Raw genomic sequence first — 15885 nt, 5'->3', positions numbered from 1 at the left:
ACCATACAGTTCACCTGTCTAAAGTGTACAGTTCAGTGGTTTTTAGTATATTCACCGAGTTGTGCAGTCATCACCACAACCAATTCCAGAACATTCTCACGCTCCCCAAATGAAATCCCATGCCCATTAGTAGTCACTCCCCATTTCCTCGTCTCCCCCAGTCCCTGGCAACCACCGTTCTACTTTCTGTCTCTGTAGATTTGCCTATTCTGGGTCTTCCATATACTAAGATGTCATACATCAAAAGACTATCCTCTTGCTGGAAAACAATTGACCATAAATGTATATATCAGGTTTTCTTTTAAATTGCTGAATTAAAGTTTAAACCCATTACTGAGTTGTTAAATAAATTCAGTAGGTTGTCACCAGCCTTTGGGGGGGAAAAAGGGGGAAGAAAAAAAAAAAAAGCTAGAAAATAGAGTCTTCCAGCACAGTGAGGGCAAGGATTGTTTTGTGAAACTTTTTTAGTGTAACATACACACAGAAAAACGTACAGCTTGCTGAGTTTTCACAAAGTGGACTCCAGCACCCAGGTCAAGAAACAGAACATACCCAGCTCCCCTCAGAAGCCCCCCCACCCCCGTGTCTACTTACCTGCCCCCAGGGTGAGCACCACTCTGAATTCCAGCATCCAGCTTAATTTTGCTGACGTACTTCCTGTAAGTGGAGCCATATAGCAGGTGTTCTTTTGAGCGTGGCTTCTGTTGCGCGACATTTTGTGTTCATTCTCAGCGTCGTATAGTATTTCCTTGAATGAATAGACCTGGTTGACTTCTCCAGTGTATTGTTGATGGACACTTAGGTTGTTTCCACTTTTTTCTGTTACCGACAGGGCTGCATTGTCTCTCCCCCAACATCCTGTCCACCGTGGGTTCCTCCCCTCAGCTGGGGTGGAGGGATGGGGTGGTCCTCGTCATCCCAGAGCCTCTGGACTGGAAGACCTTTCAGGCTTTGGTGGGGGAGGGGAGAGCGTAGGGCTCTCAGGATTGACATGAGGTCCAGGGCCTGGACACCCATTTGGAGGGTGACATCTGGCTCAGGGCTGCTTCTGGGTGGGGCGTAGGGACTGATTACTCTCTATGTGGTGTCTTTCAGCCCTTCGGCCGAGGAGCCATGAGGGAGTGCTTCAGGACGTAAGTGACTCAGCCTGGTGCTTGGAGCCCTGCCCAGACTCCCCAAGGCCTCTAAAAGCTGGGGCACTGGGACATTTTTGGCCAAGGAATGGAGACAGTAGCCTCTTCCCTCCTGTGTCCCAAGTTTCTCTCCTTCTGGTCTCCCTTGGACCACACACGAGGCCTGGCTGTGGGGATGGCTCAGGAAGAACAGGGAGTAGCCCACTCATCTCTGCTCTGGCGCTTAGAGGTCAAGGCAAATGGGATAGGAGGCCCTTAACAATGACAGCTTGGATTTGAGCCCTGGCTCCATCCCTGCCTGCTGGGGCAAGTCATTTAACCTCTCAGAGCCCTGGGTTCCTCAGGGAGTGGACATGGTATCCTTCCCAGCTCTTTGAAGGATACAGTAGGGCAGGAAAACCCTTCCCACTGCCCACATTTTGTTCCTGACCGCAGCCAGCCAGGCAGGGTGTCACCGTCCTGAGGACCCAGGGCTGTGGCCCCAGAGCACCCAGGCAGACTCCCTGCTCCCTCTCCCCCCAGGAAGAAGCTCTCCAACTTCCTGCACGCCCAGCAGTGGAAGGGGGCCTCCAACTACGTGGCAAAGCGCTACATTGAGCCTGTGAGCAGGGACGTGTACTTTGAGGATGTACGTCTGCAGATGGAGGCCAAGCTCTGGGGGGAGGAGTATAATCGACACAAGCCCCCCAAGCAGGTGAGTGCCCCCTGTCCGCCTCCTCCCCATGCCAGGGCAGCTGGGCACGGTGTCTGGGAATGAGGGTGGGGCTGATTGCAGGGTCCCTCCTTCACCTTCTTAACAGTGGCGAATGACAACCACTGTTTATTGAACATGGTGGGCCAAATACTATATATGCAGAGAGTACTGTTCTCAAAATTGGAGCTCTGAGACTGGAATGTTTTTATCCCCATTTATAGATGGGTATCAGTCAGGATTTTAGTTTACAAATGACAGAAGCCCACTCAAATTGATGTAATCTAACAAGGCAATTCACTGCCTCATGTAACTGAAAAATAGTGCTGGCCACAGGCATGGCTGTATCCAGGACCAAACTGAAGTTTCGGGAATCTTCCTCCATCTCTGGGCTGAGTGTTCTTCTATGTTGGTGTCACTCTCAGGCAGCCTTTCCACTTGCAGTGACACGCCAACCCCCAGCAGCTGCAAGCTTTGCATTCTGTCTTCTCAGCAGCCTTGTTGGAATGAGGGCACCTGTTTTCCCAGAAGTTCGAATGAATGTCTCAGAACTGGGTTTCATTGGCTCTGATAAGGTCAGATGCCTATCACTGAGCCAATCATAATGGCCAAGGGGAGGGGATATGCAGATTGGGCAGGCCTGAGCTTTGAGCCCACTTAGAGCTGGGAATGTGGGGTTCCACCCAGACCACCTAGGCTGAGATTGGCGGAGGGGTGGCTCCCAAGAAAAAAATGGAAGGACAGGGAAATGGATACCATGTCCACTCCCTGAGGAACCCAGGGCTCTGAGAGGTTAAATGACTTGCCCCAGCAGGCAGGGATGGAGCCAGGGCTCAAATCCAAGCTGTCCAGCCCCCTGCCAGGTTGGGTCCTTCACTGGAGCCCTAGGGTGTTGGGTCACTGTGGCCAGGGCCAATTTCCTGCTGCCTGTGGCCATTTAAGGAAACATTGTTCCAAGCCTCTGCTCTGCCTAAATTCACTGCTCAGCCCTCCAGTAGTTTGAGCATCTGCTACATGCAAGGCCTCCTGGGCGCCTCGGGAGAGCCGCACTTCCAGGCAACCAGCAGAATTCATTGAGCTCCTCCTGTTTTCTGGGCCCTTGATTTAAGCACACGTGGGATGGGCACACAAACCACAGTCCCCACTCTGGGGGGCTGTGACTTCCTCAGCTATTTGCTGTGTTCCAGCCTGGCTTCCTTTCTCTTCCTCCCTGAGCTCCTTCCTGCCTCAGGACCTTTGCCCTGGCCATGCCACCAGCCTGCATTACTGGTCTCCATGACACTTGCGTGGCTGGTCCTCTCATAGCTCAGGTCTCAGCCTGTGTGTCCCCTCTGCAGCCAGGCTGGCTCAGACCGACCTAAGTGGAGTAGCCCCTCCACCCAGTCACCTCTCCCATGGCATTCTGCTTTGTTCTGTTTTCTTTTCTTTGGAGCAGTTAGTGCAGAGAGAGTTTTATTCATTCAGTTCATATGTTAGTTGCTTCTGTCCCCGAGGGCAGAGGTTTTATCAGTTCTGTTCATTGCTGTCTCCCACCGTCTAGATGTCCAGTAAGTAATAATGTGGTTGAATGAAGGGAGGGGAAGGGATATGGTTGCTCGAGGAGGTTCTGGCTGTCCACGAGTGGCTATGCCACTGCCCCTCACCCAGGGAGCCCTCTGGCCGAGCAGGTGGCCCTGATACAGGTTTCCTGGTGTAGGGATGGAGCCAGCATTTGGTGCAGAACCCTCTGAGAACCGCGCCTCTCCTCCTTCCCCTCAGGCTGGTTCTCAGAAGTGAGGTGATGTTGGGGGGAAACTCTCAGCTCAGGGCCCGTTTGGCCTCTGCAGCTGTTGTCTGCCTGCCTGGTGACTCCCCCTCCCTGGATGGTCATTGCCTTGGGAAACCTGGAGCCGGCTCCTCCCATGGTGTAGGTGGCACCGAGGGAGCGAGTGCTGTGACTGAGACCTTACGTAACAGGGCAGGAGATCCACGTTCAAGTCACAGGTCTTCCCTACCCCGCTATATAGACCATACACACTGTTTATACATTTTCCTCTGTGTACAAGATTAAACATATACTTTGTTAAAAAAAAAAAAAAGTCAGCAAAGAATGTCAAGGTTCCCCATAATTCCCCATTGCAGGAGAAAACCACTGTTTACAGATATATATTTATTATTTTATATATATATATATATATAATGGCATAATTAGTATATATTATACATAATATAATGGTTATATATGTATAATATATAACCTATATATAATATATTGGTATATATTAGATTATTAAGAAATATCCAATTTCCTTAAGTACTAAGTTTGACAGTGGATATCTCTGACATTTCCTTTTGACACTTCTTGTTTTATTTTTATTGTGAAGGTACATCCTCATTATTTCAAACACATTTGGCTTGTGATTATCTTTCCAATTTTTTTTTTTTTGAGCAATTTTTGTGAAACCATGGATAAGTCAAAAATACACGTTACTTCTGAATGTGAGTTCGAAACCAGTGCAGCAAACAGCTTGAAATATCAACGAAGTGTTTGGGAAGGACGTGGCTAATGAACACACAGTATGTTGATGGTTTGAGAAGTTCCATTCTGATGATTTTAATCTTGAAAAATGAGCCATGTGGGTAACCTGAAACCAAGGTGGATAATTATGAGCTGAAAACTGTAGTGGAAGCCAATCCATCTCAGCCTACGCATGAATTAGCAGCAAGGTTTGATGTTACTATTCCAACAATATTGGACCATTTGAAACAAATTTGCAAGGTAAAGAAGCTGGATAGATGGGTACTACATGAATTAAACGAGCACCAGCAGAGAAATCCTCTCGAAGCTTGCCTTTCTTTGCTGTCACGACATAAAGGCAAACCATTTCTATACCATGTTGTTTGGTGTGATGGAAAATGGATTCTTTTAGACAATCACAAGCATTTGGCACAATGGTTGGATAAAGATGAAGTGCTGAAACATAGTCCAAAACCGTATATTCATAAAAAACAGCTAATGGTCTCTGTTTGGTGGTCCAGCACTGGTATTATCCACTACAGCTTCATGAAACCTGGTCAATCGATTACAGTGATGTCTACTGGAACCAACTGGGTGGAAGCGATGAGGATGCTTGCGATTAAGCAGCCGAGGTTGAACAATAGAGACAGGCCAATCCTCTTGCAAGACAATGCTTGACCGCATGTCACATAAACAATGCTGCTCAAACTACAGAGGCTGGACTTGGAAAGTCTCTGTCATCCACCATATTCACCAGACCTTGCACCAACTGACTACCACCTGTTCCAGGCTTTGGACCACTTCTACAAAGAAAAATATTCAATTCTCAACAAGCTGGAAAATGCCTTTTCGAGATTTCACCACTCATTCTCCAGGTTTCTTCACTGGTGGCATAAACAAGCTACCATTAAGATGGTAAAACTGTGTCAGTAGTTTAGGGTGTACACTTTGATTAATTGTACTGCTTCTTAAGATATAATAAACTAAACTTTTGATTTGAAATTGGACATTTCATATTTAATGACCTAATATTACTCTAGAACTGTGTCTATTGATAACAACAACATGAGCAAAGGTTCCTGGCTCCTTTGTGAATCAATACATTTAACTCACATACTAAGCCTGAGATTCCCATTCCACAGCTGAGGAAATTGAGGCACAGAGAGGTAAAATAACTTACCCGAATTCACAGCATTGGTGTAAGACACAGGTGAAGTTGCTTAGCAAACAGACCCACAAATATGTGCTGACATGGTTTCTTTCTTGCTCACGTAAAAGTCCTGTTGATGGGTGGGTGCCACAGGGTGGGCTGGTACTTCGCCTTCTTGAAGCCATCCAGCGCTCTGGTTCCTTCTATCTTGTTGCTCTGCCATCCCCTGGGGGTTGCTGTGGACCACGTGGTTAGTTTTGGCTCACAGGAAGAGTCCACCTTATGGGGCAGGCTGGAGTGATGTCATTGCAGCTGCTCACTTCCCATTGGCCAGGCGTGGTCACATGATCACACCTAGCTGCAAGGGAAGCTCAGCAATGTCATTCTAGCTGATGGCTGTATATCCTATTAAAATTCAGGGATGGGTGTTTTCATTCTAAAAGGAAAAGGGGAGAATGGATTCTGGAGACAAACTAGTAAATGATGGAGCCAGCATCTGTGCCCAGGCAGCTGGCTGCTCTCAACCCCTCCCCCTGCCCTTCCATGTGACGCCACTTCCCTTGTTGCCAGGTGGACATCATGCAGATGTGCATCATTGAGCTGAAGGAGAGGCCAGGCAAGCCCCTCTTCCACCTGGAGCACTACATCGAGGGCAAGTATATCAAGTACAATTCCAACTCAGGCTTTGTCCGTGATGACAACATCCGTCTGACACCGCAGGTGAGGCCCCAGGCTCACCCTGCCTGCACCTCCACCCTCTGCCCACCCCAGCCCTTTGGGATGGGAGCCTGGCCAGGTTCAGGCCCTAGAGAGGAGGGTCCCTGTGGGTATGGGATCCCACATCCTCAGAGGACCCTCAAGCCCCTTGGAGCATTCTGTAGAAGACTCTGTAATGGGACACCTGTCACCCCATGTTGACTTCTGTCAGCAGACCTAAGGTGGCCACAGGACTGCAGCCCCAAGGTCTCTGCCAATTAAACAGGCCTCCTTCCTTTGTCTTTTCCTCTATACACCTCCTTGCAGAGAAAGCCCCCAACATGGGCAGAGCTGGGGCATTTCAACCCAGACCAGAGGCTGGCCAGTGTCTGCACAGGTCACAGCCTGGTCTCTTGTGACTACCTTTTTCTTCCTGTCCCCCACAGGCTTTCAGCCACTTCACGTTTGAGCGTTCTGGCCATCAGCTGATAGTGGTGGACATCCAGGGCGTGGGCGACCTCTACACCGACCCGCAGATCCACACTGAGATGGGCACTGACTTTGGAGATGGCAACCTAGGTAGGTAGGAAAGCCAGCCTATTTCCACGGATATCAACCTGCCCACTAAAATCTCCCAGCTCTTTATACACCCAAAGAAACAGACTGCGACAGTCTGTGAGCTTTCCTAAGGTCATCGAGATGGGGGCCTGGGATGTCTGACTGCTCTAAGCTCAGCACATTTTACACCTGCCCCAGGCACACTTACGGGGCTGGCACTTAACCGTCCCTTGTCACAAAGCAAAGCACCATTCCAGACACCCCTGCTCTGTCCACAGGTGTCCGGGGGATGGCTCTCTTCTTCTACTCTCATGCCTGCAACCGGATTTGCACGAGCATGGGCCTCGCTCCCTTCGACCTCTCGCCACGGGAGAAGGACGCGGTGAATCAGAACACCAAGCTGCTGGTGGGTGCCCAACATGAACCTGCTTGGCCAGGCAGGCCCTTCTGCTACCCAGACAGCAAGCCCTGCCTCCCTGGGTGGTGACAGCCAGGTCTGGCAATGCTTAATTGAAGAATACCAGGGTAGGAAGGATCTGTCACATCTATGCCACAACTCACCCCTCCTGATTGTCCCCACAATAGAGTGGCTGGTGTCTGCTCGAGTCGGGCTCATTTTTGACCAGGGTGAGGGGACAGAGACAGCGAGAAGGTGTGTGCGTGGTGTGCATGTTTGTGTGGTGTATCGACAGATGATTGGACTTAGACCTGGCTCTCCGGGCACCTCGATGTGTCCAGGATGAGGCCCCTTTGCCCCAACCTTGCCACATGGCCCAGATAAAAGAGAATGTTGGCAAAGACCAGCTTGGGGTTCTGGACATAGAGTGGGATATGTTCTCCTGCTCAGAGCTGTAAAGTGTGGTCAGCACTTTAGGGGCTGGCAGGTCCTTTGAGCTCCTGTTCCAGATGTCCCCCCTTGGAGGTCTTAGGGTTAATCCCTTCTGATTTTTTATAAATTTTCTATCAGCCCCTACATGGGCATGTGCAGGAGCCATGGCTGAAAGAGCTTCAGGGTTAAAGGGAACAACAGGAAGAGCCCTTCATTCCCCAGAGGGTGCTTGTGTGACATGAATATCCCTGTTAACGTCCCCAGCAATCAGCCAAGACCATCTTGAGGGGGACAGAGGAAAAGTGTGGGAGCCCCCGAGTAAGGACCCTCTCTGGGAGCCGGCCCCCCCTGCTCCTCCGCCTCTCAGAAAACTCTGGAGATGAGAACATGAGCGATGTGACGTTTGACTCTCTCCCCTCCTCCCCGTCTTCGGCCACACCACACAGCCAGAAGCTGGACCAGCTCCGTGAGTGATGGTTTGGTCCCTGGTCATTGTGGTTGGAAGGGACAGGCAAGGGGTAGGGCAGAGCTAAACTGGCTTTCATTTGTGTTAGAAAAATCAGCCATGCTAACCAAAAAGATGCATGGCCCCAATGGTTTTACAGGTGAGTTCTTTGAATGAACTTTCAAGACATAGGTCATCTAAATGCCATAAAAACAACTCCTGTTGTAGAAAACAAGGTAACATTTTTCAGTGTGTTTTATGGAGCTAGCAAAACTCTTATATCAAAATTTGACAAAACATCAAAAAAGAAAACTATATCCCAACCTCAGTAATATACACCCATGTACATCCACAGAACACACAAATTCTAAATAAGGTATTAACAAGTAAAAACTAGTAGTATCTTGAAGGAATAGTCTGTCAAATAGGGTTTTCACAGGAATCTGAGGGTAGTTCAACATTGGGAAATCTATTAACATGATGTTAGGTCAGAGGTGAAAAGTGGAATCATTGTTCCTGAAGTTGAAGGGATAGAGTTTGTGGTTATGTGGCTGAGGGTGTGCAGGTAAGGCAGGAAGGATAGTGTGGTCATTTATTCAGGGAAAGTCCATAGGGGTGCAGGCTCAGAGCAGGAGGGGAAGATTTTATGTCAAAACGTTAAAGGAGCCTTTTAGATGTCTCCCCTGGAAGACCTTTGGGATCGTCTGGAGCAGGGGCCAACAGACTTAAAAGAACCAGAGAGGAAACATTTTAAGCTTTGCAGGTCATTCAGTCTCTGTATTTGCAGCATGAAAGTAGCCACAGAAAGTATTTAAGTGAATGGGTGTGGCTGTGTTCCAATAAAACTACTAGTGGACGCTGAAATTTTAAATTTCATATAATTTTCTCATGTCACCAATTCTTTTTCTTCTTCTTTTGATTTTTGACAACCATTTAAAAATGCAAGAGCCGTGTTTAAAATCTGTATAAAAACAGGCAGCCAAACAGATTTGGCTCGAGAGAGCTTGGCAGGAGACAGAGACAGGGAATCAGCAGGAGATGGTTGGTTTTGAAGCTGTCTGAGGCCCACTTCTTGGGCCCCAAATGTACAAATGGCTTTTCTTCCTTCACAACTGCCCCTTACTGGGGGCCGAGTATGAGCCAGGCACACATGCTAATAAACACATTACAAGTATAATTGCATTATCACAGCCTTGAGGAGGCTTGGAGGTGAAGCTCCTTGCTCAGAATTATGTAGCTGGCAAGTGGCAGACTTAGACCAAGTTCTCTTGTGCTTTTCTTTAAAACAAAAAAAATAATAATAAAGGCTTGGTGTCCAGGTGTGGTCTGCTTTGGGCTGTAGGTTGGTCTTGTGACTATTCCTGCAGTGGAACCAGCACGTCATCTCTGTCTCTCCCTGCCCAGATTGGCCAGTGTTCAGTGACCTCGATAACATGGCGCCCAGAGACCATGACCATCTGGACAACCACCGGGTGAGTGCGGAGGGAGAGAGGCTGCAGGTTCCAGTGTCCTTGGGGTGGAGGACTGGACTCTATCCCAGTGGGAGATGAGGGTGAATCTTCAACCTCAGAGGGAGGCAGCCCAGCCCAGATCTCCCCTGGGCACTGCCAGGAAGGCATGGGGTAGGGGCGGCAGGAGGATACAGATGGATTGCAGCCTTCTGCCCAAGGCAGAGCTTTACTCAGGGAAGAGCTGGGTTCATTGCAGATCCTGGAGATGGTTAGGGAAGGAGGGACTCCAGATCAGCGGCAGTGCGACCTTGTGGTAAACGCCAGGTTCAGCCCCAGGTTTGGTTTGGCCACATGTGTGGACGGTTGTCTCATCTCGCCACTATACTGGGTCTCAGATCTGTAACACGTAGCACAGTAACCTGTGATGCTCTTGGGTTGGATAAACAGAATGTTTCCTGCAGCGTCAGGTTGACTCAGTGGTAAGAAACTGAAGGCATCATATTAGCATGCATGCAAATGTATTTTAAGGTGTCAAATTAAAATTTCTTATGAATTTTTTAAATAGACTTTGCAGAAATGTCACACTTGCACAGACCACATGCTCACTTTAAGCTGCACTCTCAGGTTGTCCCAAAGGTTCAAGTTCACTCCTGGCTGCTTTTCAGAGTTCTTGAATGGCAAAAAAATAATAATAATAATAGCTGATACATCTGGAAGCATCACTATGGGCTCGGTAGATAGTCTCATTTAATCCGCACAACAACTTACGAGGTAGATGTTATTTATTTCTTCTAGAATTAGAATAAATGTTAAGATTTTAGAATAGGTAAAAAATACATCCTCACGTGTTAAAAGGAAAAGGCACGAAGGATTAGCGTGGTGACGAGTTTTCCCTGCACCCCTGCCCTCTGTCACCTGCATCTTGTCCCCAGTGTTAGCAGCTGCTTGGGCAGTTCTCTCATTATCCCTGGTTTAGAGAAGAGGAAACTGAGGCACAAGAGAGTTAAGCTGCTTGCTCATGGTCACTCGGTGATGGAGCCAGCGGTCAGACCAGGCTGTCTGACCCCACGCTCACCCTCTGCCTTGCCGCCTTGTGTTCGTGTCATTTCTCAGATGGGGAAACTGAGCTTGGAGAGCTTGGCTGCCTCGCTGGGATCACAGACCTGGGGTTTGAATGAGTCTCTCTGTGTCACAGCTTGGGAGTGGCGCCAGAGGGTGGGACGAGGTGCCCGAGGTTGTGAAACTCTTGGGCAGGTAGGGCCTGTGATCCATTTTCAACAACAGCCTTTCACAGCCAGGCACAGTGGCAAGTGCCTGTCGTCCCAGCTACTCGGGAGGCTGAGGTGGGAGCGTCACTTGAGCCTCTCCAAAAAACAGCCTTTCCCTCAACAAAATCAACAGTTTAATTTTATTGTACATAAATTATGCCTCAATTTAAAAAATTGAAATAGTTTTTTTAAAAAACCCATCAGCCTCTCAGCTCACGCAGGACAAAGGCTCTAGAGTTGTCTAGAGACAAGGGCAGGGCCCTCTGAGGACAGCTCAGTTCCTCGGGCTCGAGGGGGTCCCTGGCCAAAGCGGAGGCCAAGGATTTCACCATACATGTTTGAACGCCTCCCGTCTATCTGCAAGAGAGATCCAGGTTTTACGTTTATGGTGGCGATACCAACCTGCTCTAAAAAATATGTATTTATTTAAGTAACGTACAATGGTTTCTCTAAAGACAGGAGAAGGAAAGTGGTTTTATCTGGAGCAGGGAGAGAATGGGAGGGGAAGGGACACACAGAGGTCCAAATTTTAACAGTAACATTTTAGTTCCTTTTAAAAATAAAAGATCCTGGGTAACTAAGGCATAGTGTCAGGTGTTGACAAAGTTGGGTGGTAGGTGTGTTGGAGTTCATTTTAGAATCTCAGTGCTTATTCGTGTGTTTGAAATACTTCCTAGTAGAATAAAGAAGGAAAGAAAATAAAAGTATTTGGTAACTAACGGGGCAGGTGACGTGCAGAGAAGGCCAGAACTCAGTGTTGGTTAGGCACATGACTGAAGTTTTAGAAATTCTAAATTATACCAGATTCCCTTTCAGAACAGAACTCAGGTCTGGGAGGACAAGAAACATGCCCAGGTGACCTGTGCAGTGTTGGCTGAGGACTTACTCATAGTAAATATTGTTCCCAAGGCTGTATTTTTGTCCATGGGTCATAGACCTGAAACCAGCCTTTGTTTTTCTGCCTGTGAAGTGGGTGAGTCACTCTGAGTAAAGCCCTTACTGCTATCCACGTTTGCAGAGTGTAACACCTTGCTTCATCCTCACGGCCAGCCCTTTGATGTAGGTGCTGTAATGAATCCCCAGAGCTAAGAACGCTGAAGCTCAGAGAGGTTAAGCAACTGCCCAAGGTCACAGCTGGCGAGTAGCAGAGCCAGGTTTGAGCCCAGGCAGTCTGGCTCCAAAGCCCAAGGTCTTTACCATTACTTTATCCTGCCTCATTGTCACCCAACCAGCAAGGGGCAAGGAAGAGGATGTTAAGTGAGGTGATGGACAAAGGAGAGAGAGCCAGTGGTTGGGATGTCCAGATGTCACCGCCAGGTACTTAGAGGACCACTGGGACCCTGTTAGGGTGGAAAGTTTCTAGGTGCTCATGGTGGGTTGGAGAAAGAATTCTCACACAGAGTTTAGGGTAGAGAGATGTACAGAGTTTATGGATTTTCCCAAGAAAGGCAGAGTGTGCGTGAAGGAGGGAGTGGCCACAGCCCACAGAGAAAGGAGTGAAAGTGCCGGGTAGTTGAGAAAAGCAGCTGGTGTTTTGGAGGGTAACGATGGCGCTTTTCCCTCTGCTTTAGCAACTGACAACAGGAGCAGCTGTGGAGCAGTGGTGTTTGCTTTTTCTGTTTTTTTTTTTTTTTTTTTCTCTGCAAATCCAGCTTATCTGAGTCCTTGAAATAATGTTTCTTGCAGGAACTGAGGCAGAGTTGGAGCGGGGAGTTCGTACCCCTACTATCCGCTTAGGGCTCTTCAAGGCTGAGAAAAATGAAGTCTTAGAGATAACAAGTTAGACCATAGGTGTTTTCATTAAACAAAACAAAGGGGGTAGTTGTGAGGTTTTTGTTTTTCCAAAGGGGCAATTATGTGCTGTGAGTTTATTCTTACTTTCTCTTGGATAGTTTATTTTATTCTGTTAGTTTATTAGTAAGGTCACCTTTCAGACCCTAAGATCATCTTCTCTCCACAGGACTCTGAGAACAGTGGGGACAGCGGATACCCCAGTGAGAAGCGGGGTGAGCTGGATGACCCTGAGCTCCGAGATCATGTAAGGAATCCACCAGGGAAGGAGACCAGTGTCCCCTGTTGCCTCGTTTATCCTCCAGGAGGATAAAAATCCCCCTTCCTGAAGGGGGAATGTGAGTGGGTCCTGAGAAGATAAGAAGTAAATTAGTAAACAAGAGTATTTCAGATAAAGATAAATGCAAGAGAGAAGATAAAGCAGGATCATGTGGACCAGTCAGGGGGCAAGTGAGGAAGCTTGGATATAAGGTTGAAAATGGCGGACAAGTGTTAGAGTGCGGCGGGAGCCTTTGGCTGCAGGGCAGAGAGGGTGCTGGCGCAGGTGGGAGGGCCCAGCTCCAAGGCACACAGGGTCCTGGCAGTCCCTGGGGAGGGCTGCAGAGATCGGTTTCCTCAGGGCCCCTCCCCGCAGCATCCTGGGAGTGTCGGCCATTTAGAGGCCATACTGACCATGTCCCCAGATCGAGCCTGCACGTCAGGGCCAGTCTTGCTGGGAGACGTCTGGTCTCAGCTTTATGATTGTGAATATAAAACATGCAGTAAGAGCTTTGGCTAAAGGAAGGACTCAGCACTGTTTCCCCAGTGGCTTTTTGCTGGGATCCGGTCCCATCTGTCCACACAGGGAGAGGGACCTCGAGGCCGTGGCTGCCCCAACACACCATTGACCCAGCACCCCCTCTGCTGGCCAGACGAGGGCTCCTGCTTCCCCTGGAGGATAGGGCTGGTTGTCAGGGGGAGGTTCTTGGGGGAAAGACCTGCTCTTTGGATCACTGTCATCTCTGCCTCCCTTCAGGGCCACTCCAACAGTAGCCGGCGGTACGAGTCTGACGAGGACAGCCTGGGCAGCTCCGGACGGGTAATGCGCCCCGCGGCTCCCTGGGCACGGCTGCCCGCCTCCTCTGGGCTTTGTGCTGTTTCTCCTCCCTCGTGTCACTGCCGCCTGCCCATCTGCCTACATGTCCTAAAGGAGGATTTTGCAAAGGAGCAGATCCCCTCGGCAAAGGGGGGATTTTTGAGCCTGGGCCCTGGACTGGATGTGGGGGATGGGGAACTATGGAGAGCATCAGAGCAGAGCAGCCCCGTCCTAGAGGGGACGTCACAACAGCTACAGCTCACATGTTAAAGTGCCTGCTGTGGAGGCATCTTGCAGCATTCATCAGTTTACTTCTTGCAGCCACCCAGGGAGACAGGCTGATATCATTCATCCCCATTTCAGGGGCAAGAAAACTGGGGTCTTATGCACCTTTCCCCAGTTACCCAGCTCGTACGTCTAATGAGCATCTTAGGTGACGGTCATCATTAGGCCAGTCTGGGACAGACCAGCCCTGTCCCCTGCCCACTCCTCTAGCTGATTCCCCAACATGCTTTGAACCTCTCGCCTTTGAGCCTTTGCTAAGTTGAGTCTTTCTCCCACCTGCAAGGTCCTTCCTCCCCCTCTGGTCATCTTTCCTCAAAGCCTACCTGCTCTCCAAGCCTGGATCCTGGTGGCACCTTCTCTGGGAATCTCCCCTGCCCACCCCTGCAGGCGTGACTCTTGTTCCTCCCAGAACACTAATTATTTACCATGGGGTATTTTTTGGTGGAGTCGGGGTCTTCTCAGCTCAGTGTGGAGCAGGGTTGCTCAGGCGTGGTGTTCTTGGCCTTCTGAGCTGGATCATCCTTTGCTGTGGGGGCTGCCCTGTGCATTGTGGGATGCTTAGCACACACACGGGACCGCACATAGATACCCAGCTTCATGCTGCAAGAACTTCTGGACCAGGGCGTCTTTGGCTGGCAGAAGTTATGTATTTTCTAAACCCATTCTCTGAACCACCCTGTGGATGTTGCCCGTGGCACTGTGGTGATTTCACAGAGGAAAGCAAAGTGACTTGCTGGAAGGTCTGAGTCAGGCTCTTCTGGTGCCTTCTATGGGGAGCTGGCATGGGGGTTGCTGCACTGATAAACGAGGGGGAAACGCATCCTTGAGCTCCTGCAGTCTGTTCGGTTAGTGGCAGCTAGTGGCCCTGTTGCTGGTGGCATTTGAACTGTTAAAATTGGAGCCATGTTTGTCCAATAAAATTGTGACACCGTGAGGGTTCGCTCCCCCCTTTCCAGCCAGGCTCCTGAGTAGTGGGGGCTGCCAACCCTTGACGATGTGCCCACCCCAGCCCCGCGCTTCTCTGGCCGGTTCTCTCCCTTCAGGTCTGTGTAGAGAAGTGGAATCTCCTCAACTCCTCCCGCCTCCACCTGCCGAGGGCTTCGGCCGTGGCCCTGGAAGTGCAAAGGCTTAATGCTCTGGACCTTGAAAAGAAAATCGGGAAGTCCATTCTGGGGAAGGTATCCACGATACCCGTCTCAGAGCCCTCTCTGCACTAACCCGGAGGCCCCCAGCTCACGCCTCTCCTCCGCTAATCGCTTCCTCCCGCAGGCTTGGCTGGGCGGCCCTGGGGTGCAGCTTCGGCCTCCCAGACAGCCGGGCCAACACCGCAGTCTGTGTGGCAGGTCCATCTGGCCATGGTGCGCTACCACGAGGGCGGGCGCTTCTGCGAGAAGGACGAAGAGTGGGACCGCGAGTCGGCGGTCTTCCATCTGGAGCACGCGGCCGACCTGGGCGAGCTGGAGGCCATCGTGGGCCTGGGGCTCATGTACTCACAGCTGCCCCACCACATCCTGGCCGACGTCTCTGTGAAGGTGAGGGGTCGGGGGAGGCCTGATTAACCCGTCACTCGGCCACCTCCCTTCCTGTTGGTCGTTCATTCACCTGCCTCCCCTGCTAGAAGTTTATGCAGCGCACAGAAATGTCCTGGCCGTCGCTTTGGGGGCAGATCCTTCAAAGTTAGTTGAAACTGGCTAGGCGTGGTGGCTCATGCCTGTAATCCCAGCACTTTGAGGCAGGAGAATTGCTTGAGGCCAGGAGTTCAAGACCCTCCTGGGCAACATAGCAAGATCTCATCTCTACAAAAAATTTAAAAATTAGCTGGGCGTGGTGGCATGTGCCTGTAGGCCCAGCTACTCGGGAGGCTGAGGTGGGAGGATCACTTGAGCCCAGAAGTTTAAGGTTGCAGTGGGCTATGATGATGCCACTGCACTCTCTAGCTAGGGAGAGCAAGACCGTGTCTCAAAAACAAAATAAATAAATAATAATAATATTAGCATTCAGCTTACAAATAACAAA

General features: G+C 49.8%; 1 protein-coding gene across 1 annotated transcript in view; it reads left to right on the top strand.

Moving 5' to 3' along the window:
• Positions 1 to 15885, top strand: part of EEF2K (eukaryotic elongation factor 2 kinase) — a 56646-nt gene that overhangs the window by 28108 nt on the left and 12653 nt on the right. The window contains exons 5-15 of the mRNA XM_069486833.1: positions 1096 to 1133; positions 1656 to 1827; positions 6042 to 6191; positions 6614 to 6746; positions 7004 to 7131; positions 7819 to 8020; positions 9404 to 9471; positions 12679 to 12756; positions 13525 to 13587; positions 14913 to 15047; positions 15213 to 15401. Of these exons, the coding sequence (XP_069342934.1) occupies positions 1096 to 1133; positions 1656 to 1827; positions 6042 to 6191; positions 6614 to 6746; positions 7004 to 7131; positions 7819 to 8020; positions 9404 to 9471; positions 12679 to 12756; positions 13525 to 13587; positions 14913 to 15047; positions 15213 to 15401 (1356 nt within the window). The remainder of the gene's footprint in view (positions 1 to 1095; positions 1134 to 1655; positions 1828 to 6041; positions 6192 to 6613; positions 6747 to 7003; positions 7132 to 7818; positions 8021 to 9403; positions 9472 to 12678; positions 12757 to 13524; positions 13588 to 14912; positions 15048 to 15212; positions 15402 to 15885) is intronic.

Source organism: Eulemur rufifrons, chromosome 14 (assembly GCF_041146395.1).
Source record: "Eulemur rufifrons isolate Redbay chromosome 14, OSU_ERuf_1, whole genome shotgun sequence".
Taxonomy (NCBI): Eukaryota; Metazoa; Chordata; class Mammalia; order Primates; family Lemuridae; genus Eulemur; species Eulemur rufifrons.
This window is presented reverse-complemented; position numbering and strand designations above follow the sequence as displayed.